At 42.3% G+C, this 26,527-nt stretch overlaps 2 protein-coding genes across 2 annotated transcripts in view; one reads left to right on the forward strand and one right to left on the reverse strand.

The window, feature by feature from the left end:
• Positions 1 to 26,527, forward strand: part of ENPP3 (ectonucleotide pyrophosphatase/phosphodiesterase 3) — a 64,571-nt gene that overhangs the window by 33,594 nt on the left and 4,450 nt on the right. The window contains exons 12-23 of the mRNA XM_080929520.1: positions 2,442 to 2,550; positions 3,570 to 3,698; positions 4,037 to 4,068; positions 5,977 to 6,104; positions 7,529 to 7,595; positions 8,763 to 8,850; positions 11,998 to 12,176; positions 13,399 to 13,450; positions 15,561 to 15,715; positions 24,398 to 24,533; positions 25,200 to 25,277; positions 26,055 to 26,187. Of these exons, the coding sequence (XP_080785646.1) occupies positions 2,442 to 2,550; positions 3,570 to 3,698; positions 4,037 to 4,068; positions 5,977 to 6,104; positions 7,529 to 7,595; positions 8,763 to 8,850; positions 11,998 to 12,176; positions 13,399 to 13,450; positions 15,561 to 15,715; positions 24,398 to 24,533; positions 25,200 to 25,277; positions 26,055 to 26,187 (1,286 nt within the window). The remainder of the gene's footprint in view (positions 1 to 2,441; positions 2,551 to 3,569; positions 3,699 to 4,036; positions 4,069 to 5,976; positions 6,105 to 7,528; positions 7,596 to 8,762; positions 8,851 to 11,997; positions 12,177 to 13,398; positions 13,451 to 15,560; positions 15,716 to 24,397; positions 24,534 to 25,199; positions 25,278 to 26,054; positions 26,188 to 26,527) is intronic.
• Positions 20,766 to 22,770, reverse strand: LOC308430067 (E3 ubiquitin-protein ligase SIAH2-like; the record flags this gene model as incomplete). The annotated part of the gene is made up of 2 exons (XM_080929172.1): positions 20,766 to 21,443; positions 22,657 to 22,770. The coding sequence occupies 2 exons, from the start codon at positions 22,768 to 22,770 to the stop codon at positions 20,766 to 20,768; spliced, it is 792 nt and encodes a 263-aa protein (XP_080785298.1).

Raw genomic sequence — 26,527 nt, forward strand, 5'->3', positions numbered from 1 at the left:
GGCTTCATCTGAGAGGACAGTGGGCTTTGGCAAAGTGTTGCTGTGTAGACCTTCTAGGCAGCTGGATCCTCTGCAACCTCAATTCAGTTTTTCTAGAGAAGAATTTGCTTATCTGGATGAAGCACAGTCCCACTTCTGTGTCACCAGTTGACCCATGACAGCAGGACCTCAGAAACTGTTCCCAGCATGTCCACTGAGAAGGTGAAGCACCGTGGTTCCATGAAAAGCAGAACTTTTTCTCCACCCCTGATGCTAGACACCCAGTGCCCCGTACCTTCTGCAGTGGACAGCCATCCACGCTCTGTCCTTTTTCACAGTATTGTTCTTAACGCTGCTTACTTTCTCCTTCCGCGGAGTATAAATTCCTAAAAGATGCCAAGGCTGGTTAGCAGTGTAGTTAGTTAAGGCATATGGTTCTCACCCTGCATGAACTGTGTTGACCTCGGGGGTAGGAAGGATGACCAGGCGACCATGGGAAGTCCAGGGGCAGCAGGGTATCAGGTGCTGGAGGAAGAGGACAGGCTCTTGGTGTGCGTGGGAGGGCAGGGAGGGGTGACGATGGGGAATGGGACATTGGGATCTGGGACAGGGATGGACAGACTAGATTGTAAACGCTCTGAGACTAAGTCAGGTGGGCGTCTTGGTTGGTGATAGATCAGTATAAGAAAGACCATAGGTTGGGCTCCCTTCTGTGAGGCCCATGAGCATGCTAAGCCTTTACAAGAGGACATACCAACATCACAGCCACACCCGAGAGAGCATTCTGTTTCATGTGATAAGGCACTGATGTCTTTAGCTCCATCTCATTAGTAAAGTTTTGTCTCTAAAGATAAAGATACATAAATAGTGATAGTAAGAGAGACAACACACTTCTCTAAGCCATTGATGTGATACTCACCTTGTCAGTAAAAACACTGAAAATTACAACTTTGGAATTTCATCAGACTCTAAGTCATTTCAATGTATAATATTAATGAAGCAAAGAAAACAACTGTGAAACAGGGCCTCTAAAGAGTTAAATGAAAATGAACCCCAACTCACTGTTTTTTTATATAACTTGATATATTTCTGTTAGTTTGCTGCCCATTTGGTTTTGCTCAAAAAGGGTGAGATACTTACATATAAAACCAGGGTTGTATACTATGAATGGTTTAATTTACAGCTTGATTTTCTTTGTGAATGTTAACATGGTATTTGAACATTTTCCTATGCTTTTGTTCTCTGTAAAAACGTTTTATAGATAAGTAGTTCAGCTTGCCTAGCATGTTGTGACTGTGAGCTTGGGGTCCAGCAGCAACAGCAACAGCAACAGCAACAACACACAAACAACACACACACACACACACACACACACACACACACACACACAGAACTATCTATCACATATGCATTGTAGCGGGAAATACTAAAAAATGCAACCCACGCTATTGCTGGCAAGGCCCCGGTGTCTTCTTACCTCGTGGAGACACTCTGTCTGGAACTCAGATCTTTCCATACGATGCCCATGGCGGCTCGCTGCCACGCCAGCCCCACGCCCCACGCATCCAAATTCACATGGCTAGCCAGAGTGTGCTTCTCGCAAACCCACCCTTTACCTCTGTACCTTTCTCTCTGGAACTAAGCTGAGTCGCCAGGTGAAGGAAAACACCACACAAACTTAGTTTAGAATCTACAGGTAACACAGTCTCTGGGCGCAGCAACTATTATCCTAATTTTTAACTTTTCTAAGTTAAATCTTCTACCTAAGCTAAGTCCTCTTGTTTATTACATCTTGCTCTCCCTGTGCAAAAGCAAGTCACCCTTTTTCTGCCTCTTCTCTTCCCCTTTCTGACCCAGAAGTCCCGCCTACTCCTCCTCAGTGATTGGTCCCCTGAGATCTTTATTCATTAGGAGAAGGTCCTGCCACAGTGCATCTGAAATTTTTGCATAATTTATTTTTCTTAGAATTAAAGTTGCAAGTCGGTAACATGATGAGTTTCTTTGCAAGTAATATTTTCATAGGAATAGAATTATATGGTTGTGGAATATCCTTCTATTTAACTATCTGGCTACTACTATCACATGATCCTCCAGAATGTGTGCAATTCTCTGGCTCTCAGAAGTTCGAGACTCTACCGTCAGGCATTCTTAGAAAAACATCCACAGTCAAATGGTGTTTGTCGATATTCAATATCTTTTATATATCTTACAGCCCTCTGGTTAGACTTTATAGGAAACATGATTTCAACATTTTTTTGTTGTTGTTATTTATAGATTCTGAAAAAATTTGTCTTTGGTAAGTTGTAACACAGGTGCTGTCTCTTAAATCCCAACAATTTTAGAGAAGAAAATAAAAATAATGTTTTGGGCTTTTTTGTTTTATTTTTGTTGATTGGGTAATTATTTAGAGAGCTGAAATGACTTAAAATGACAATTTTAACTCTCATTTCTTTCCCTTTGAGGTAATTAAAGCCTTGCAGTTAGTTGACGATGCCTTTGGAATGTTGATGGAGGGTCTGAAACAGAGGAATTTACACAATTGTGTCAATATAGTCCTTCTGGCCGACCATGGTATGGTGTTTTTTAAATTATATTTTAACCATTGATTATATTTTCCCTCCAAAGATAATAATACAAAAGGAAGATAGTGCTATTTTTATGTCTGAATTTCTAGGTATAGATGCTACCGAAGACGCAAAGAATAGATTTTGTGGTAGATCACGGGAGGGGAGGTCTAAAGTTTCCACCTTAGTTATTTGATAGTCCTGAATATCTGTTCAGATGCTTTATTTTTTGTGAAATAGAGTTAACATTAGCTAACAAAAATGCAGTCCACCTGTTACTCGGTCTACAAAGTGCTTCGGGTTGCCTTTTAGCCATGGCTTCTTTGCAGCAGTTGGCTGTGCTTTACGGCTGCTGCCCTTCCCTGCGTGGGCGAGCCTTACCAAGCTCCTTAAATTACACAGGCAGTTGCGTGCTCGGCATCGTTCTTAGCATCTTTACGGAAGCCCCATAGCTTCTCATTTCCCAGCTCGAGTCGAACTCTTGTACTAAATAGTACATTAAGGCACACCCCTCTCTCTGTGGGCCGTGCACTCACAAGCACACCCCTTACTGCATTCACAACATAAACCTGCTCCTTGCCCGGGGGACTCCCTTTCACTGCCCTGTGCATTTAAAGTCTCTAAAATGATTTTCTGTATCTTTGCCTACTGTTTGGAACCCAGGAAGAACTTCTCAAGCACATTTTATTAAAGGGAGGTGTTAAAAGGCGCTCATATGAAACTTTAAATGTACCTTCCAAAGAAAATACTTTTGGGTCCTTTAATTCATCAGTATTAAAGGAAGGGCCATTTATGTTCCCCGCTGAGTCTCTCTCCATGAATATGGCTCTTCTCACCCACCTCCTCCATTTCAAGTTTTGCCATTTAAAGAATGATAATAACAATGGATTAAATTGTACTGATTTTCAGTTTGCCTGTGTTTCGGATTTGTAACATAAAACATCTCAGGCTTGACAATACCAAACCTAGATAATTGTTACCCTTTACACGCATCCAATGAGGTTTTCATTTTATTTTCTAACTCAGGAATGGATCAGACCTCTTGCGACAGAGTGGAGTATATGACAGACTATTTTCCTAAGATAAACTTCTATATATACCAAGGACCTGCCCCTCGAATCAGGACTCGCAATATACCTCAGGACTTCTTTACATGTGAGTATGAAGGAGGAGGAGGAGACGCTGAGAAAGTAGCCACGGCTCCCACTCTCCAGGAGCGCGTTGAGACTAGAGACTGCCTTTTGGCCCTTTGGAGAATCCACACCGAAGCACGTGAGAAATCCCGAGTTTCGCGATACACGTCTGTGCTGTTCTCTCACACTGCTGGACCCAAACTCCAGGCTTTAGTTCTAAAGTTATTCCTTGATTTAAATAATTTTTATTCAATTCTTCAAGATGACAGTAATGTGTGGGTCAAGTTTGCTATAGGTATGCACATTTTTTGTGGACAGTGATTTATGAGTAATGTGATTTATCTTTTTGTTTTGAAACAGTTGATTCTGAAGAGATTGTCAGGAACCTCAGTGTAAGTCCATTTTAGAACATTTTATGACATATTTCTATGTTTAAGATCTATTAGTGTATTATTATTGTATTTAAAGTACACTGGCAGATATATTCTTATTGCTTGGAATTTATGAGTTTATTATTGCTAGGAATGGCATTTAGATTGTTGAAGGTATGGGTGGAAAGCAGTCAGAAAAAACCCAGAAGACACAGCAAATTTGAGGCTAAAGAAACACGGAATGCACAGGGGCTAATGTCGCCTGGAACTACGAGGCGCTAGTGCAGAAATCCTTCATCCATAAACTACCCCACGGTGAGCTGCATACATGCCGTGCTCACAAGGGGAGGCGCACAAAGGTTTCACCTGCTCTCTCAACATCCCCTTATTGTTCTGTGTTCCATCGAGTAATGAGCTGTTCAAAGCAGCTGAGGTTCTTTCGGCCTAAAAGAGCACATCCCTAATATCCGAGTGGTGCAAAGGGTTGAGGAATACAGGCTTTGAGACCTCTATCCCCAGCATCACTGCAGGCTGGGTTGCAGGCTGGGTTGCAGGCTGGGTTGCAGGCTGGGTTGCAGGCTGGGTTGCAGGCTGGGGGTGGACCTGTGCAGTCTGGGAGCAAAGGGCTGCAGTTCTCCAAGTGAGAGGGAGAATGTGGAGTAGCGCAGTCTCAGTCGGAGCTGGACTGGAACCGCCACCGAATGCTAACGATGACGAGAGACACATTTTAGCCTGAAATCTGGGCTTGCGCCAGGTTCCTCTGAGGTGGGCGTTAATCCCATATGTACTCTTGCTCTGTCCCAACTGCACACAGAGAAAACATGTGAACAAAAAAATAACAGAGATAATGCAATAAATACTTCCTTTCCTCTTCCACTGATACTTTCTCCTGATATTTCTTTAGAAATTTATTTCTATGTCATGTCTCAAAGTTCCTCATTTTTCTCTGCACATGCCAGAGGTAACAGTGGCACACACTCACTCATGAAAATGGGATTTAGGGCTTGAAATATGTGAGAATGGAGGAGTTTTCAGTTCCTCACTGTCTTGCTTATATGTTTATTTTCCCCCTGTTTTGTCTCTCCCGCGGTATGAAAGTTTCTTGGTAACCGTTTCTCACTTCTTCATTTTTTATTTTGTGCAAATAGATGCTGGTGTAGTTCTAGTTTTCAAAGTTTTAAAATAGTAATTATTGAACAGTTTTTAAATAAAATATTGCTAAGTCGTGATGAATCCATGAACCTTTTCACAAATAGTAGACCATATGTATGGTCTCAAAATCTGCTTAAGGTTAGATGACCCTTCTGATTGGATTTTTGGTATAATTAAACTAATTTGTGTATGTGTCCATATCTGCTAACATATATAAATCTCAGTACAAATCTATATATACTTTGTTTTCCATTTTTAAAAAAATGGAGGAGAAATTTGTGGAGGTTTCAGATGACTACCTAAGAATAAAAACATAAGAAAGACTTCAAACAATCAAAATTTAAGTTTTATCACAATGATTGTGGTAATAATAACTATGTTATTATATTTGACCATGTAGATAATAGGGTAATATTGCTAGTGAATTAGCTAATCTTCAAGATACTTATTTTGAAATTCCATTTACTTGTTTTTAATTCATGTTTTCCTGAATGAGTTGATGTGCCCACGTACTTGCAGAATCCTGAGGAAGCCACAGAGGGTATGGGATCCCTGGACTGGAGTTACACAGGGTTGTGAGCCACCACGTGGGAGCTGGGGACTGAACCCAGGCCCTTGGCAGGCACAGCAAGTGCTTCTCACTGCTGAGCCGTCACTGCTCCTGCCCAAATCCACCGATTTCTAAGACCTGCTCAAGTACTTGCCTTAAGTTAAAAACGTAAAAGGTAGCCTGCAGATTTGATGTATAACGGGAGAAATGCCTCCATGCTTTTTCAGTGTCGAAAACCCGATCAACACTTCAAACCCTACCTGACTCCTGATTTGCCGAAACGACTGCACTATGCCAATAATGTCAGAATTGACAAAGTTCATCTAATGGTGGACCGGCAATGGCTGGCTTTCAGGTTTGTGTCTACTCATGTACTCCCAGCAGACAACTCTGGCTGTGAGCTCTGTAAGCTCTGCGCCCTGGTCCTCCCGCTTTCGGGGTAAACTCTCTGACTCTGACCGTTCCTTGGCCTCTTCCCGCTAACTCAGCACTTCCTTGCTGCCAAGCTTCTTGTTAGGCGATTGCTGTTAGCATCTTAATTTTCCTAATACAGATCAAAAGACGGAAGGAGGTTGGTTGAGAATTCTTAGCACTAACTCCAGAGGCATGAGCTAGGGCACTGAATGCGCTGCCTCTCAAGGAACAGATAAGAGTAGAGGCTTTGTCACCATCCAGGCTGAGAGTGACAGATGGGATGTCTTCCTGGCTCTCATCAGATAATCTTCTGATGGACTTATATCAGTCATACTGATAACTTAGCATTTAGCATTCTAAATAATCCAGGACTCCCTGACTCACCAGATGCGTGCCTGTGTGGCCAGGTGTCTGCAACACAGTCACGTTCTTCCTGCGGAGAAAACAACCCCGTGGGAAAGATCAAGCAAACAAGACAGAAAACAGATATGGATAGCTTTCTTGTCACTAAGTGATTCACTTTCTTGTTTTTTTTTTTTAAGCTTTTTGTTTGTTTGTTGTTTAAATGTGCATCTGCAGGCCAGAAGAGGGCGTCAGATCCCTTCATAGATGGTCGTGAGCCACCATGTGGTGCTGGGAATTGAACTCAGGACCTCTGGAAGGGTTACACTTAACCTCTGAGCCATCTCCCCAGCCTCTTGTTCCTTGTTTTGTTTTTGAGATGGAGTCTCACTATGTAGTCCTGGCTGGCCTCAAATTCAGAATCAGCTTGCCTCTCTAACTTGAGTCCTGGAATTAAAAGTGTGTGCCACCACACCTGTCCTGATCCTGATTTTTAAAGTATCCTTTTAGTATTTTTTTTAATATAAGTATGCATGAACATTTTTTGGGCCAATCTGTATCAGTTCAATAATGCTGGGGGAAATACAGTGGTCAAAACATGCCTTCAAAAGGAAGAGAAGGTGAGGTGAGATAGGGGCGTTGGTCGGTCTCTCTCTCTCTCTCTCTCTCTCTCTCTCTCTCTCTCTCTCTCTCTCTCTCTGTGTGTGTGTGTGTGTGTGTGTGTGTGTGTGTGTAGGAAGAGAAGTTGTGGGCTTATCTGAATTCAGTCTAAAATTAACCTGGAAATGCACAGCTTGACCAGACAGTATGCAGTTCCCCATCTTGTCAGCAGAGGGCAGTAGCCCCTCTTTGAGAATGGGTGTTTTAGCCTTTTCTGTCTTCAGCTTTAGAGAACCGGTTCCTTAGAGAACGGGTTCCTGACAATATGTGAAGCAAATCTAACTAATGTCCTAGAGCCAACCAAAAGCTTGCCTTAGACTAACCTCGCATGCAGACAAGTGAGTAACAATGTTACCTTTGCAGGAGCCAGGGGAGTTCCAACTGTGCCGGAGGAACACACGGTTACAACAATGAATTCAAGAGTATGGAGGTAACTTTCTGCAGCTTTTAAATAGAAACAAGGCAGAGAGGAGATGGCTGAGACCGCAGGCACGTGTGCTTTGGCATGGCGGATGAAGGGCTGTGGGGCACAGAGAAAAAGTAGGGCATAGTGAGGGGCTGCTGGGGAGGCTTTGGGGTAGGTGCCTTTGAGGGTGTTAAGCAATGTTAACTAGTATGAAAGGACCAGAGATTCCAGGGTGACATTTAAGCAGAGATTTGAAGATATAACCATTAATTTTCCAATACTGAGGAACAGGGAGTGTCCCGTGCAGGAGAAATAGCCAATTCAGAGGCTCTAGTTTGCAGTTCATCAGTTCCTAGGGACAAGAGAGCCTTGGCAACAACAGAGAGGTGTTCAACCATGGCTGTTGCTGATGTGCAAGGAGAGAGCAAGAGACTAGCTGGGCCACAAGTCTGCAGAGAATAGTAAATGTGAAACAAGAGATGTTGAACACGAGCCTAGGTTCTGTGTTTGGTGATTGAGTTCAGATGCAGAGAGAGACCAGGTGCTCAGTGCGGGGCATCTCTGCTTGGAGAAGCTTTGGAGCCAACAGCTACAAGTAAAGAGTAGAATTCGGTGGTAGTGAGGAGCTGGTGGCCAAAGCCCATGAAGGGGACCGTGGAGAGCCACCAGCTTTTCACACTCAAGCCTTGTGATTTCTGCAACCTGATCTCCTACCTTAAAAAAAAAAATCAATTGTTTTGGTTATACCATTAGCCAAAAGACTCTGTGTTTGTGACTTTAGTTGTTTGCAGTCTTAAATAACAGAGATCTGTTAAATAATGCCAAGTTAGAATTGATTAATTAGATATGAATCAAACATTTGGGCCTCTCTATCCCATAAGTGATGAAGAGGTGTCAGAGAAATACAGGCGTTAGGAACTTACACCAGTGTTTAACACTCAGAACATCAACCTGTCCCCTTATGCCTCACCTTCTGCTAAGACAGCAGCAAACACATCTTGGATCCCAGTTGAGTGTGACTGGTGCAGGTCACAGGTGGAAACTGTTCTAAAACACATTTCTCATCCCTAAAAGATTCTTTAAAAGGCCTACGGAACAAATAGGAGGTTGTCCCAGGAAGGAAATGTGTGTGTTTTCTTAAACTTTGTGAGTCACATGTCATTTATTAATAATACAATTCTTACCATGTAGGCGATCTTTTTGGCACACGGACCCAGCTTTAGAGAGAAGACTGTTATCGAACCATTTGAAAATATTGAAGTCTATAACCTATTGTGTGGTGAGTATGTTTAAGTCAGCTCACTCAAAGGTATGGAGTTTGCAATAGACTTCTGATTTGAAACTAAGGATAAATTGAAGGCTAGGTGCCCTATATTAAGAAGATGGAAAGCAAAGTTAAGGAGAAAAGTTCATTCAGAGTTTTTTCAGTCACATGTGTGACTCCTTTTGTTTTACTAATAATGATAAATCTTGTATTCTAGGAAACCCAGATTGGATTTAAAAAGTATTTTACTTTCTATATAATTTAGTAAAATGTAGAAAATTAAAATAATTATAATTTTTTAAAAAAGATAAACACTCTTAACTCCAAGGAGTTGTCTCAGTCAGTAAGTTGCTTGCTGCACACACTAGAGGCCTGAGTTTGGATCTTTGTTGCTATGGTGATGCCTTCCTTATAGTTACTGATGGAGCAGAGTCAGGCGCATCCCTGGGGCTCGCTGGCCTGCAAGTGTAGCCAACTGAGTCAGCCTCATTGAGAGACCTTGTCTCAAAAAATACGTTTGAAAGAGGTTGAAGAAGAAACCTGATATCATTTTTTTCTGGTCTCCACATGTACATACATATGTGTGCACCTACATGCACATGTGCATGGTCATATATGCATACAGGCACATGTGTGCACAAGTGCACACACAGGCACAAACATACATATACTAACTCAGCTAGAAAGCATTTTCATGCAATTGAGAAGTCTCCGGGAACTGAAGAGGATAATAAAGTCTCATTTAGATAGATATTACACTAAGTGTTAAACTTGACAGAATTACTGTTTCAGGAACCAAATCTTCTACATGCTTGCTCTAATCTACCACATCAAGAGATCGTTTGCTTAGACAATCCAGGGAGGAAGCTGCAGTTTTACTGCCAGTAGGATGTACAAACTATGATTTTTTTTTAATCTTGCTGCTGGCTTGCCATAACTGAATACGACTTAGAAGAAAAGAAGTTGGTGAGGTGAGATAGCTCGGCAGGCGGAGGCGATGTCTGCGTTCAGTCCTACAGCATACATGGTATGAGGAGGAGAGGACTGAGACCCGATTCCTGAAACGTGTCCTCTGATCCTCACATTCATGATGTGGCCCATGTACCTCCCCCATCTACCTATCTTGGGGACTTTAGGGTACAGAGAGCTTTTAGGACGGAAGAGAGAGGTGGCCCAGAGACAGACTGTGCACTGGGCTTGGTTAGGAGACGATCATTCTGTTCTCATTGAAGCCCCATGGTGTGAATGACATTTCTCTGCAGTGTGCTGTGGCCAGTCAGTGGTCTGCTGCTGAGGGTTCCCTTGTTCTACCAGCACTGGCTTCTGTCAGCTTCTGCTTCTACCAGAATTTGAATAGCAGGAGCAACAGCAGCAGTTAAGTCAAAACAGACTCAATGGTGCCCTCTGGTGTTTCAGTCCTCGTGCAGGTCTTGGGTACCAGGTCTCATGGCCCTTGGCAACAGTCCTCAACCAGGTCTCTGAGACCCCAGGTCTACATATAGCCGTCTCTCTTTCTTCGGTGTTGCCTGTCCACTCTCTCTCTCCACGCGCATCTTTTTCAGTTGGCACTACCCTTACTTTTCTCTGACCAGGCTGCTACTTCAGCTGGTTGGTGGTGGAGTACTCAGGAAAGATGCTCTGCCAGGACTGGTTGCAGGCATTTAGACAGGACACTCAGGAGGCCAGGGTGTCACCTTCTTCAGCTGTCCCCTGCCTTGAGCGTTCACAGCCTGGTTTGTGGACTGCTCACTTCCAATCTGTTGCCTCTGGAATTTCCCCACTGCCTCTGCAGCTGCTTTCTCTGTGCTGCAAGCTCAATCCTGCACCTCTGCACAATAGACCTACAAGACCATTCGTGCAAGACAAACCTTGCCGTTGGGCCAGAATCTATAACGTCAGGGAAGGCAGCTCAGGAGGATGTCTCCCAGCCCCTTTTCTGAGCGTCTGGCAGGCTGTTTGAACCAATCACAGCCATTTGTTTGGGACAATCACCCATTTGCCTCTTGGCACCAATCACTGCTTTTGAGACTTGTGCGTCTTACCAATTGTGGACCGGGTCATGGTGTTCCCTCTGTTAGAGAGCAAGGGAAGTGGCTTGTCTGACCCGGGTGTGGATGACTGCGGGTGAACTACAGTTCGCGGTGGGTGGCGACTACACCGAGCCCATTTGGAAGGGTTTTCAAGCAGCCCCGCCCGCGGCTCCGCCTTCAGGAATCAGCAGCTGTCTGGCAGGCAGAAGGTCTGCCGCTTGTTTGAGATAAGTGCTAAGGGCATAGAAGCAACCATGCTAATAGTGATTTTTAATAGATTGGTAACAGCTCTGACTGTAGATGCCCGCCCAGTGCCTCAGGGAAAGGTGGTTTGCCTTCATTTGTCTCACCAAAGCTAGTTAACTAGACCTGAGAAAGAACCCCTCTTCAGCAAAAATAGTTAGGCACAGTTTCAAATGACCCCATTATCATTTGGAGGTTAGGTAATGACTGTAAAATATTTGATATATATTTTTTTTTTAGAAAAAAAGAGAAAATGTCCTGTAAATAAAGAATGAAATTTACTGGTTTAATTATTTTATTATGCCGTGTGTGTGTGTGTGTATGTGTGTGTGTGTGTGTGTGTGTGTGTGTGTGTGTGTAACTGGAGTCACGGGCATCTGGGAGTGATGTGGATGTTGGAAATTAAATTAGGGTCCTCTGTAAGAGCCTTTATTTTAGCACTAGGGAGGCAGAGGCAGAGGCAGGTGGATCATTAGAGTTCCGGGCCACCCTGGTCTATACAGCGAATCCCAAGCCAACCAGGGCTACATAGTGAGATCCTGTCTCAACGGTACCAACGAACAACAAAGAGGATAGCATCTTAATACTTACCACTGGGGGCACGTGTAAGGGGCAGCAGTCATTTAAGCGGTGAGGCTTTTCTCTAGAGAAATGGAAGTTCACGCAGATTCATCATGGGGATGGTTCCAGTGTAGACGGACGAGAGGCTGGGACTTTGGGGAGTGAAAGTCAGTTAGCTAAGTCATGTCTGGAAGTATAATTAATTACAGACTGAAAAACTGATAGCAGGCATTACACCGTGGGTGATTTTGTCCTCCACATCCCACAAAAATGTTGCTGCCTTCCATTTTCAAGCTATATTGAACTTATTCTTTATTATTTAAAACAGATCTTCTGCGCATTCAACCAGCACCAAACAACGGCTCTCACGGTAGTCTGAATCATCTTCTGAAGGTACCATTTTATGAGCCATCGCACGCAGAAGAATTGTCGAAGTCTGCTGGCTGTGGCTTTACTACATCGTTGCCTAAAGACTCGCTAAACTGCTCCTGCCCCATACTACTGACTGTGAGTAACAAAGGCACCATCTTACTGAGTAATTGTATATGGTTTCTCTGAACTTTATCAGGAAGTGAGGAACTATGGCGTATACACTATATGAGTAAGTGTGTGAGTGTGTTCGACTCTCCAACCATTAAAGTAGTGGCACTTTGTGCTCTGTAAGCTTTCTTTGAAAGCCTTTTCTTACGGTAAAATCAGATGACCAGCCTTAGCTACTTAGAACAGAGTGGGCAGGGAGTGTAATCTGGCTTTAGGCACTCAGTAGTGTGTGTGCTGTGTGGCATTTGTTGAACAGTAATGTAGAATCTAGTACTGAGCCAGCCAATATTTAACAGATTAAGCTCTGGGCTGGGTCCAGAAGTGGGGCTTCAGATTCCAGGGGACTCTTGATAAGGTTAAGTTTCACTGTTGGGAAAAGACCCAAGGACAAAGAGAACTTACAATATAAGTGGTACAGGTAGCAATTGTTCCTCACTACGGTGGGTGAAGACTTTAAAGGGCAGAAAGTCCAGTAAAGCTCAGCCCCACAGGAAACTATCCTAGTAGGGGCGTGGCATTCTCTTCTGTGCATAGAAAAGAACTTCAGATGGAGTCCCTACATTCTATTCCAGACAGCCTCAGTAGAACTGTGATAAAAATTGTCAATAATATGAAATGGGTGATTTGCTCCACATTTTAGAGATAATAGGGTCCCAAGAGAAATTAGATGTACTTTTCAAGGTCTTTCAAGCCTAGTCCATCTGACTACATCTGGAGTCCCTCTCTGTAAAGACTGCCTCTTGCTGCTCAAAATGTGGTCTCAGAACCAGTTGATACATCTCTTCTAAGTCAGAAAGACATTCATGATCTCAGGCTGTTCTCCCCAGGCTTGCTCAGTCAGAAAAGGAAGTTTAACAAGTCCTAAAGGAAACTGTATTCACTTCAAAGTTTGAGAAGCAATGGGATGCAGTCATCCCAGTTTAAGCCAGCTGTGGTCAAGATGCTTGTTCCCATTAACAATATCTCTGCGCACACACACACATGCATGGGGGGCAGGAATCCTTCCGTGTTTCCAGGTGGTTACATAATTAAAATTTAATCTCAAATTAGTAAATTAGTCTGGGTTCTTTGTTCAATAGTAAAACACTTGGTCATTTTTTAACACTGATTTATCCATTTCTCTCTCTCTCTCTCTCTCTCTCTCTCTCTCTCTCTCTCTCTCTCTCTCTCTCTCTCTCTCCCCTTGCAGCATAATCAAGAAGAGCAAGTAAACCAAATGCTAAACCTCACTGAAGGAGAGGGTAAGTCAGTAGTAACCGTGATGCCGAGAGCTAACACTACGTAACTCCAGCCTTTGGAGATTTCCCAAGCTGAAATCATGAAGCTGTTTGAATATAGATTTTTACGGACAATATATGAAAGGAACAAGCAAGCAAACAGAATCTTAATAGCAGTAGCTAGCATGGAGCTACAACGTTCCCAGGATATCCTTCTAATGCTGTGCCTCACCCATGTCTGCTAGTCCCTGTCTAAGATCGGAACAGAGGAAGATGCTGGGCTTTCTCCTCTGTAGCTGTCCGCTGTCTAACCCAGGGCCAGCCATTTGTTTTCACTGTGGCTCCATCTCTACATCTGCGGTACTTGGACCTACCTCATGCAGTTATAAAGATTTTTTAATAAGTCCATGGAGAGAATTTCAGGTGTTTCCCTGTATTACCATTATGCATTATTTTGTAAGTATTCTTGTACTGAACTCATGATGCCTCAGTTGCATCTTTTGTAAAATAGGGATGCAGGCATCCTTGATATCGATAGGGGATTATTCTTGGACCTCTTGTGGACACCCTGGATCTGAGGATGCTGAAGTCCCTTATATAAGTAGGTGTTGTAAGTGCATGCAACGTCTATGTCCTCCCATAAACTTTAAATCATTTTTATTTTTTAAATATTTATTTAATGTATATGCATACACTGCATTCTTCAGACACACCAGAAGAAGGCATCAGGTTCCATTACAGATGGTTGTGAGCCACTATGTGGTTGCCTGGAATTGAACTCAGGACCTCTGGAAGAGCAGTCAGTGCTCTTAGCCACTGAGCCATCTCTCCAGTCCTTAAACCATTTTTAAATTACTTATAATATCCAAAACAATATAAGTGTTGTAAGAATGGTGATTATAGTACATTGTTTGGGGTGAATGATAAGATAAAAATAAACCCTTCCATATATTTAGTTCGAATTTATTTGTACATCTATCTATCTATAGATAGATAGATAGATAGATAGATAGATAATACTTTTATATAAATATCTAATATATATTAGATATTGCCAAGCTGTTTTGGTTGAATTATATAACAACATATACATACAAACACATAAACAGAAATAGATGATACAGATAGGTAGGTAGAAACATAGATACATAGATAAATAGATACATAGATAAATAGATACATAGATAAATAGATACATAGATACATAGATACATAGATACATAGATAAATAGATACATAGATAAATAGATACATAGATAAATAGATACATAAATAAATAGATACATAGATACATAGATAAATAGATACATAGATAAATAGATAAATAGATACATAGACACATAGATACATAGATAAATAGATACATAGACACATAGATAAATAGATACATATATAAATAGATACATAGATACATAGCTAGGTAGACAGATGCTAGCAGCCATCAGCTTCTGTCCTGACAGATGGATAACAAACCTCCTGCAGGATGTTAAAACACTGTAAACTTGGTGGCTTAGCAACAACAGAAGTTTACTTCACAAAGCTCTGGAAACTGAGTCCAGTGTTAAGGTGTCAGCAGATTTCACATCAGCAGATTCCCTGCCGTCTGATCCTAACCTCACAGAGCAGACATCAGTACAAATCTCTCTGGGGTCTCACCTCTAAGTCTCAGGTCCTCTTTATGAGGGTTTCACTTCATGATCTAAATCATCTCCAAACACTGCCACCGTGAGGGTCAGGATTTCAGTCTGACTTTGGAAAGGTATAAACTTTCAGAGCAAAGCAGACATACTTTTAAATAAAACTCTAATACTTCTTCTATGACAGTTATTATCGAGGATTATCTGTCTTGTAAAATATGCACTTTTGTTTTGAGACTGTTTTTCCCTCTTAAGCTGTATCTTGTGAGCTCTTAAATAATAGGAAGCTAAAGAGAAGACAGATTTCAGATCTTCACTTAGTCCCTGGGTTGGCTTATCTGAACTTTGCTTTTGTGGTGGGTGTAAGCAGATAATAACCTGTCTCCCAGGGTTGTTGTAAAACGTTAATCCAAATACCTGGTGTACAGCACATACTCAGACTGTCGGTTACCGATTTTTACTAATTTCACAAATGTTTTATGCCATTTCCATTTTAGTTGCTGCAACAGTGAAAATGAATTTGCCATTTGGGAGGCCCAGGGTGATACAGAAGAACAAAGATCACTGTCTCCTTTACCACAGGGAATACATCAGTGCGTTTGGAAAAGCTATGAAGATGCCCATATGGAGTTCGTACACTGTTCCCAAACCGGTAAGCTGACAGCCCAGCGAGCACCAGAAAGATTCCAGCTGCGGGCTCTGCAAGGGTTGAATTTACTGAAGAGTTCTCAAAGTGAGTGTGGACTCCTGTCGCTCATAAGGAGATGCTACAGTTACAATGAAAAGGCCTCTCTAGGTGGGAAGAGAGAAGGAAGTCCACCCCCAACCATCCTTGAACCCCTGTGGGGAGGGAAGTTTCATTTGGGTCTGCAGGACAGTAATAGCAGTCTCTGAACACTGCCAGCTGAATGATATGTATTGGGTGAATTAGTCTCACCATTTTAAGGACAAAGCTGTTATCACTAAGGGGAAGGATGGATAAATAACCAGGAAGCATTAGTGTGGAAAGATCATGACGAACCCTAGCAGTTACTGTCTGAGCTGAGGGCTCTAGTCTATCTACTCTTCTTGGTCTAACTGAGGCAATTTGCAGGGGGGGAAAAAGCATATTTCTCTAGTTCTAATTAAAGTTTTCTTCACAGATGATTCCATCTCAGCCACTGCTGACAGAATGCTAGTGTCTGTTCCCAGTGTGGGCAAACATCCCACAATTGCCTGAGTCCCTATTTAGGCTGGTAGCCTCCCTGCTCTGTTAACAGGCACACTATTCAGGTGTCTGTGTTTTTCTTCAGCATCCCTTGAAATAATCTCTATGTTGCATTTGCTTTGAGAGGGTTGGTAACGTTCCAGATCAGGCTCCTTATCTAGTTCCTGACCGTGAAAAGCTGGCAGGGCTGGCGTGGGGTTATCTGGGGTGTTTATAGTGTTGATGCTTTCCCTTTCCCCCTGGCATTCCTGAACGCGAATGAGCAGGGGTTCTGGCAAGGGCAGTGAGACAGATGGTAATTGGATTTGAGGTAGACTGTTAGTACCAGAAGACCCCATTCCTCCTCCAGTCCCAGAGAGGAGCTTGTGTATTTCTCTGTCCACATGACAGGAAGGGATTCTAGCAATTTTCTGCTTTCTAATTCAGAGATTACTCTGTGTGCATGTGTTGTGGTTCGAGAAAATTACACAGAAGGATGTTTGGAGATTCACATAAAACATTGTAGATCAGCTCCCTGTCTGAGAAATCGGGCTTTAAATAAGCCCTTGGGGCACTGGCACAATTGGTTTGTCTTTAGGTTAGATGGAGCTTTTGTTTTCCTGAGGTTTTGGTGGGTGTTTGTAATTTCTGTTCTCTCGGGAGTTCTGCAGAGGAACTATGATGCAGAGGCAAGGTCCTCCTGCAGCTAAGTCTGGAAGCCTTAGATCTGGTCAGGTTTGATTTGGGAGCTGCTTCTGCTCAGGAGGAAGAGCTGAGTTACTTGTCTAATTAGACAGAAAACTGAAAACAAAACACAGACTGCAGCGGCTGTTTAAAGGAGACACTTCATGATTTAATTTAGCATGAAGTCAGAGACTTTCATTGATTTAAAAATTAGCTAATATTGAAAAATACTTATCATTCAATATGAAAGCACTATGTAAGTATATATGTACTATATATGTATGTGTGTATGTATGTGTGTGTATATGTGTATGTCTATCTATCTATCATCTATCTATCTAAAACATAGCATATATACACATCTACATCATTAGGAACTTTTAAAATCTGTGTGTGTACGTGTGTTGTGTATGTGTGTCTATGTGTAAGTATGTATGTGTATATGTGTTGTGTGTGCATTCATGTATATATGTGTGAATGTACACATGGAGATCAGAAGATGTCTGTAGGTTTTGTTGATCAGCTTCTGCCTTGTTCAGACAAAGCCACTATTGCACATGGCCGAGCTAAGCCACACAAGCTGTGTCTCAAACTTCCAGAGCCTCTGCTGGCTCCACTTGCTGCTGGAGCCCTGGGATGTGGCTTCTGGGAATCAGATGATATATATGTATATATGTATATACACATATATGTATATATATGCATATATGCACACACATATCAGCCATGCATAAGAGAAAACACCCAATATTTGTTTTCCAAGATTGCCTGAACTTGCTTAATATAATCATCTCTTATTGCATCTACTTTTCTTGTAACAAGGTAACTTTATTCTTCTTCATGGTTAAATAAACTCTGCCTCCAACCTGCTTCAAGTACCCGCTGCTGAACCGACTTCCTGTCCCCGAGTGGGATTTTGTTATAAAACCCTCTTGGTTCCTGTAAATTCTGACCTGATCATGTTTGGAAGTCTTTAAATATCCAGGCCCAATACATGTTCCAGACATTTTTTATCCTGAATTACAAAAAAGTCATTTTTCCATAGGGGAAAAAATGAACAAATCCTCAAGAGGTGCGCATTTGTCAACTGCACCGTAAGACACAGCTATAGCTTTTGTGTGAGCCCACGGGTAAGAGGCATTTGTCACTTCAATGTAGCTGTTTTCACCACTTGGTCAAGACCTCAGGATGGGAAGAAAGAGTCTCTCTGTAACCTGTGCTCATTTTCACATTCTTTGAAGAATTTCAAGAGATAGGAAGTATGTATTTTCTGACTGCATTTTCTTTATTGTTTTTCCTGCATTTCTCTGGAGTTCATAAATCCCAGGGGCTCTGGAAACATGATGGGGCTTGAAGCTTTGCTGGAGTGCTGGGTGAAGGTGGGGCAGGAGGGCCTCATGCCATCTCTTCCCTCAGGGCAGGGCTGGAGGCCATGACTGAACTCTTCCACGGCTGGGCTGTCTCGTGCCTCATCCCACCCCCAGAAAGCAGGTTATATCCTGTTGTTCCTAGTCCTGGTGCGTGTCTCTTGGTGGCTTCAAGTTTGATATATGAAAACAAACTCAACTTTTTTTCAGTTAGCAGATAGTGTGTGACAATGTTTTCATGCTTTTGGCCTTCAGCCATGTGGTCTATGTGTCTCAGTCTAATGTGCATTTCACTCTGATAAATCTGTGAGCACTTGGGCTGACTGGATCGTCAGTGTTTTTAAGCTACGGTCTGCTTCTGTATCACAACAGGCTTCCCTCCATAATATTTTGATGGCTGTAATTGCAGAGAATTACATCCTAATAGTTTGATCACAGAAAAACCTTGCTGTGGGAGACGTCAGATAGAATTATAAAATGTAGCCCGTCGGACAATAGCCCGGCGCTTTTGGAGCTTACTCTTCTGTAGTCAAGTTGTCCTTACACAGCCCCATGCCTCTCTATCGCCACCTAGAGGACCTGCTCATTCAGAACCGTTACTTCTGCAACTCTTAGAATGGTTTAAGTGAGCTCTGCATCTTATTAAAGGGAGGGGGTGAGGTGACTGTTAGTGTCTTAGTTACGGTTTTACTGCTGTGAACAGACACCGTGACCAAGGCAACTCTTATAAGGACAGCATTTAATTGGGGCTGGCTTACAGGTTCAGAGGTTCAGTCCATTATCATCAAGGTAAAAACATGGCAGCATCCAGGCAGGCATGGTGCAGGAGGAGCTGAGAGTTCTACATCTTCATCTGAAGGCTGCTAGGAGAAGACTGGCTTCCAGGCAGCTAGGATGAGGGTCTTAAGGCCCAAAGCAACACACTTCCTCCAAGGCCACACCTACTCCAACAAGCCACACCTCCTAAAAGTGTCACGCCCAGGGCCAAGCATATTCAACCCATCACACTAATCTACTGCATTTAGCCAAATATCTTTATATTTTTTTTGGTCTGCTTCTTTGAGCTTTCTTAGAAAGAAGTGAAAGTACTTTGTTTGGCCCTGTTCTCATTTAGCTCAGAATTGTCTCTAACTCCTTAGCCTTCTGTGTGTCCTCACACCGTGGATGCAGGGACCACGGGCATGTGTGTCTCAAATGTCTTTATTCTAACTGTATACTTGGTGGTCTGACAGTCTAATATTTCAGTTCCATACTTTCTACTACCTGATTGCCTTTATTTCTCTTTTGGAGACATATCTTCAACATCTTCCAGATCATGTTACACATTTTATTTCTGCTATCTATGTCTTAAGAATGCCAAGATTTCTTTGTTATCTTTTTTACTTTCATTTTTAAAAAGTAGACTCTCTCTCTCTCTCTCTCTCTCTCTCTCTCTCTCTCTCTCTCTCTCCCTCTCTCAGTTTTTTTCTGCTTTCTATTGTCTCCTGTATTTCTCTGTCTCATGCTCAACAAATGCCTTTCGGTCTTTCCTTGGCCATCAGCTCATTCTTTTTATTAAAAAATTAAGCAGTGTGTGGGTGTATGTGTAAAGATAAAAACAAAAACAACAACTAAATCCACACAACTGACACATGCCTTTAAAAATGGCAAGCATGTGACACACTGGTTATCAAGCTCTTCCAAGCCCCGATCCAGTCTTTCACACCAGTTACAGACAAGGAGAGCTTCCGAGGGAAGCCTTAAGTGGTCCTACGTGGTAAGCAACCACTAACTATGAAAACTCTCAACTCACAGAGAGCCCGAGGGCAGGCAAACCCAGGAGTTGTGTCCTCATAGATTTTTAGTGGTGTGTGCAGAGGCTGAGGGAGGGCAGTAGAGACCAAGGGTGTCAGCAAGGGTGTCAGATGGCCTTAAAGGACCTTTAGATCCCGGACCCTTTCCCACAATTCAAGCCAGTAATCCTCAAGCTCTGAGAGGATGAGGTTGTTCAACTTTGTTGCTTCTCTGGCTCTGTGTTAGAGATGAGCACTCCAGGTGAGTCTGTGTAAATACCCAGCCTGAAAGGCATTAAAGCAATTGCTACCTCCTAGAAATGAAGGGAGTCTCATGAATGTCACTCTGATTTTGTTGGTTCAGGATGAGGCAGGGGTGAGGCAGCCCTGAGCAATCTGTCAAGGGCTTTGAGGAAGTAAATAGAATAGAGTTGATTCTAGATCACAGAACAATCTCCAAATTACTACGAGTAACAGGCCAAAACCCACTTATCACAGTTCAGTGAACTTTGTTTTGTTAGTGCCCGACAGGAAGCTGTTGTTTAAATAAGACATAGGGCAGTTGTGGGTCCTGACTTGGGAAGACTAATAAAATAAAACATCTAGATAAAACATCTATTAAATTTTTTTTTTATTAAACATAGAGCGGTATGCCCAGATAACTTCCCGGGGTTAGGAATTCCTCCTGGAGCCTCACTGACAGCATGTAGACATCGTGACATTGATCCCAAGGTTCCCATTATCTGCAAAGAGACGAGCGATGGCTGTGTCAAAGACAAGGCAGTCACTGTTCACGATGGCTGTAGCCACGCCATCGTGAATGGACCGGGACGTGGCCTCCCAGGTCAGCCTCCTCCGGTTCCCATTCAACTCCAGTCTGTAGGCAAAGTTCTCAGCTTGCTTTCGGGTGACGATGAGAAGGATGATGGCAAAGAACTGCTGGTGACCTTCGTACTTCTCTTGCTTCTCGAGTACCAGCATGAAGTGGTAGCCAAAACAGGACTGCATCATCACCCAGTCCACGGCCCCAGGCAGGTTAATGTCTGTAGCTAGAAAGACTATGTCCTCTCCCTGGAGGGTAGTGATACTCTTGTGGGCATGCATGAGATGGGACACCACAGCTTCCAGGGATCCCTGCCACTTGTAGAAGTCAGGAGAATAGGGACAGGGGTAAGGACGGTATTCACAGATGTCTTTATGTTCTGGTTTCTTCGTATGGTGTAGAGTCAGGGAACAGCCCATGGTAGCATACTTACAGGGAGTCACAACGGCTGAGGTGACCTTCTCCTTACACTGATGCTGGCCTGATGCTAGCCTTCGCCATAGCCAGGTTCCTGGGTGTCGGGCGCACTGAGCTATATGCCGTTGGTGCTTTGTAATTCACAGGATTCTATAGTTCAATTAAAAAGAGACATCGTGTCATGTTCTTCCAACTACAAGTATTGTTTTATTATCAGACCAGTTTGTTTCCCAAAGAAAGAACGTTTCTAACCCATGCGATGTGTAGTCGACATCGGGTAATGAAATGGGCTAATAACAGGCTAGTACCTGTTACTGATCATTCAGAGGTCCATCTTGTTCTTGTCAGTATGTCTGCTTTTGCTATACATACACCGTTCCCTTGACTGTGGCAGTCTGGGATTTAAGTTCCCCAGAAGGTTAAATGTTCTATTTACCCCTCCCACCTCGTAGATTTTAAACGGCTCTCTTGCTTTCTGTCAGGCCTACATGTTCCTCTGTTTTTAGGACACTTCGAATTCTGCCGTTTGGGACTTGTGCTGTTACCTTGTGTTTTCCCCAAGGACAGGTTGCTGATTTTCATTGCTCGCCGGCCTCCTCTGTCTGGTTACCGTTTATCAGCTTTCTAACTTCTGTATACTTTTTTTCTCTTCACCTCACTGAATTTAGCTTTCACTTTACATGATCACTGTACCTGGTACTGAGTTCACACCTTTTCATACACATATACATTATATACAGAGCATCTTCCCCCACCTCCTGCCTCCTCTTACTCAGGTTTCCCTTTGTCCCTAGACCAGTGGTTCTCAGCCTCCCTTACTCTGAGACCCTTTAATACAGTCCCCCTGTGGTGAGTCTCCCCCAGACATAACATTTTGTTGCTACTTTATGACTAATTTTGCCTCCTGTTATAAATCATCATGTAAATATCTGAAATTCTGGATATCTGACATGCAACCCAGAAAGAGGTCATGACTCACACACTGAGAACTGCCGCCAAGACAGTTTGGTTCTGCTTTCATGTCAAAGATACATAGATGATATGTATGTATATATGTATACACACATATCGGACATGCATAAGAGAAAACATACAATATTTGTTTTCGAAGACGGCCTGAACTTGCTTAATATCTCTTTTGTTGCCTCTACGTTTCTTGCAACAACATAACTTTATTCTTCCTGGCTAAATAAACTCCTTAATATCTCTTTTGTTGCCTCTATGTTTCTTGCAACAACATAACTCTATTCTTCCTGGCTAAGTAAACTCCATTGTGTATATGTAGCATGCTTTCTTTACCTGAGCCTCTGTAGTGAATCATACTGCAGTAAACGTGGTGTTTACCGTCTCAGTGATGTGTAGGCCAGCAGTGCTGTAGGAAAGCACCGGAGAGCAGGTGTGCTCAGGCGTAGAGCAGAGTCGTGTGGTAGGAATAGCTTTTAGCTGTTTGCCCTCCATCCTGCTTTTTAGCGTCTGAATATGTATTGTATTTTTCTTGCCTGTTTCCATGACTAATGCCTCTTCAGGAGCCTTAGGAGAAAGCAACGATAAAGTACATATTTAAACATGATGGGAAACGGACTGAGCTTCTGAAATGCTGTTGACTGGCTTCTCTGCTCGGCGTTCTTGACGGTGGTCTCCCGTCCGAACACAGCACAGTGGCACTGCCCTCTGTTATGAACTAGCACGTGCTAGACATGCAACGTAGCTGACATTTGCTGTAGACAGGGCACTGAATAGGAAACAGGGCAAACTTAGCATAATTTTCTTGTTAAATAAATTTTTGCAAGTTTCCTTCTTCAGGACAATATCCACCAGCTACAGTACAGAATAAGTACATCAGAGCCTGCGGAATGATGGGGGCAGATAGCACAGTTCTGACTTGTATGTGTTCATCCGTGTGGACTTCATACTGCATCGTATTCATCAATGTGGAGGCTGGGTACCAACCCCTCCACCAATCATGTTCGCAGGATAATTCTGTGGATGAGGTTCAGTGTTAGTCTCTAAATGTAATGTGAAAAGAAACCACAACTTTAAAAGTCTATCTTATGAGTTACCTTACAAACGTATTTTACGTCAAAAGTAAGGGCGTTTGGAGGCTGAGGATGTAATTTGCTTAGCAGAGTGCTTGCCCAGTGGGTGTGGAACTCTGGGTTCATGTCCACTGCTACATGAACAAGACTTTGTGGAACATACCTGTAATTCCTTAGGAGGTGGTGGTCTGAGGGTGAAGAGTTAGAAGATCCTTGGCTACGTAGCAAGCTCAATGCCAACCTGGTAAACATGAGACCCTGGACATATATGTACATACGATTTTTTCCCATCATGATATATGTATGTACATATATACATATTTGTTGCATTTGTTATACATATTATAAAAATAAAGTACATTATGTATGTTATATTATCTTGAAGTAGCTATAGCTCTTTGAATTAATTTTAGGCTGATTAGAATTGTTTTTTTTTACCCCATTTAAAAGCAACATTGATTCTTATCTATATATGTTTACACTTTGTTTTCCAATTTAAGAACAGATTTATTTATTTTTATTTTAAGTATATGAGGTTTTTGCAGGCATCTCTGTATCTACACCATGTGCCCAGAAGAGAGTGTCAAATTCCCTGAATGGAGTCAGTTGTGAGCTGCCATTTGGGTGCTGGGGACTGAACCCAGGGGCAGCCAGGGCTGTTACTACTGAGTCATCCCTCCGGCCTCAACAGTCCCCACCCACACATTTCTCATTTGCATGTTCAACATATCCCTACAGAACAGTTCAATCCCCGGAACGACTTTGTTTTTCAGCCGTAATTTCTGTTATTCCTTGGCTCTCGGTTCGGGTTGTAGTCTAAAACCAAGGTCCATTTGCTGTGTCCCCCCTATGCCACCTAACCAGTAGAGAACCTCCCGGAGAAAAAATGGCTGAGTACATCCACTCCTGTCGCTGGTGTAGACCTGATTCACTAAGAAAATAGGAAGAGGGTAAATGAAAAACAGTCTAGGAAGTCATAAACCAAATAAGGCAATGGACAAGCCACAACTGTGGGTGTAATCCTCCCCCCCTTTGCTCTCTTTCAACAGGGAGACACATCATCTCTTCCTCCCACAGTTCCAGACTGTCTGCGGGCTGATGTCAGGGTTGCTCCTTCTGAGAGCCAAAAATGTTCCTTCTATTTAGCAGACAAGAATATCGACCATGGCTTCCTCTACCCTCCTGGTTAGTGAAACTCTTTCTGGGCGGTTAGGAAGCCTTCAGTCAGCGGATGTGGGGATGTGGCGTGTGCGTTGAGCATATTCTCCACCCGAGAGGCTTCGGTGGCCGAGGGCTGCCCAGAGGTGGTACAAGAGCTTCCTTAAAGGCTAATAAATGTTTCTGTGGGAACCACAGATGAGATCTAATCAGGCCCAGATGTGGAGAGAGTTCAGCAGGTTTTAGTTTAAGTTTACAACTGAAAGGTATTTGGAATGGACACAGGCATCTAAGAAAACATTATCTCTGGCCAGGTCCTCACAGAGAAGGCAGCTGCTTCGCACAAAGATCAAAAGCTGGCCCTTCCTTTGAACTGTAAATTAACCAAATGAACTTCTTGTTGTTGTGTTTTTTTAAAGGGAGGATCTCTCCTGGGATCACATAAAAACCAGTGTGATTTTTTTTCTAAAACTGGGGTTCCCCCTCCCACCCCTGTTCATCTGGGAATGTCTTTTTCATGTATTCATGAAAATTTCAACATCAGTTTCTGGGAATGGTTTACACCTGGTATGTGACTCTAGTTGTTTTAAGAGATCCGACTTAGAGATTCGGATATAGTAAAAAGAGGCTTAATAAAAGAAAAGGAGTCACCGAAATGCTTTATTTACTAAAAAACCCACATTTGTTTTACAGCAATCAAAGGAACTAATGAGAGCCAATATGATGCTTTAATTACAAGTAATTTGGTCCCAATGTATAAAGAGTTCAAAAGTAAGTATCTACCCTCCCCCATCCCACTCGGGGCATTGAACTTAGGGGCTCACACCTGCTGACTGTGCTCTAGGGTCTGGTTTAGTTGGCCAGGCTGATGCTGAACTCACTTTGTAGTCCAGGCAGGTCTTGAACTCCTTGTCTTTTCTTCTAATCCCCCAGAACAGCTGGGATTACAGGCTTGGTGGTGCATATGTATTAATGTTTAACTAATAAAGCAGCGTCTTGGCCTTCCAAACTAATCCATGTTTTATTATTGTAATTTGTTATTTACAGAGTCATGTTATTCTGTTATTTTAATATAGGCAAAAGAAAGAAAAAACCCTCTTGATGTCGTTTTGCTTGCAACTAACTACAATTTTGACTTGTTGCTAGAATTTAATTGTTGTTTTAAGTTTGTTCTTAATTCTTACCTGTTAAGAGCTACTGATAGAGTTAAACTTTATTAACATTCGTCATAAGGAAAAGAAAGGTAAATGTCTGTATCTAGAATGATAATTAATTAGACAGCATGTGTGTCCGATGATTGTTAATATTCACTGTTGAAGGAATTTGGAGACATATTTTGCTCTAATGAAATGACAAAAAGTTCTCATCAACATAGGCGCTCACTTTAGTCACATAACTATCTTACAGAATTAGCCAGTCACCGCGGGATGCGATGCTACTTAAAAGCACCAACAATAGACAATATCTCCACATCTAGTAAGATCAGATATTTTTAAATACCTCATGGTTTTTTTTTCATTTTTTTTTTTTTTTTTTTTTTTTTTTTAGAAATGTGGGACTACTTCCATGAAGTTCTCCTTATAAAATATGCTGTGGAAAGAAATGGAGTGAATGTGGCCAGTGGACCCATATTTGATTACAATTATGACGGCCATTTTGATACTCCAGATGAAATCACACAGTAAGTAATTTGACTTTTTGGTTTAGCAATAGAGCATCAGAAAGGAAAATCTCAACTTTAACTAGATACTGAATAATCTCAATAGTGCACAGTATATGCACAGCACACTCATATTCAGTTACTATTGATGCCAATTTTCCACTTAAACTCCCCGACTATTTAGCCAAAAAAAATTATATGGTCAAAACTTAAACTAATGGCTTCCAGGTAAAATTGTAACAAAAAGTTTTATTGGAAAAAATTTTAAATGTGGACAAAGACAAAATGAGACTTTTCTGGAGGAAATGTAGAGTCAGAGCCATATCGATAAATATAGAGTCAAACCAACTCTAATTAGGAA

Source organism: Micromys minutus (assembly GCF_963924665.1).
Source record: "Micromys minutus genome assembly, chromosome: 15".
NCBI classification, from domain to species: domain Eukaryota; kingdom Metazoa; phylum Chordata; class Mammalia; order Rodentia; family Muridae; genus Micromys; species Micromys minutus.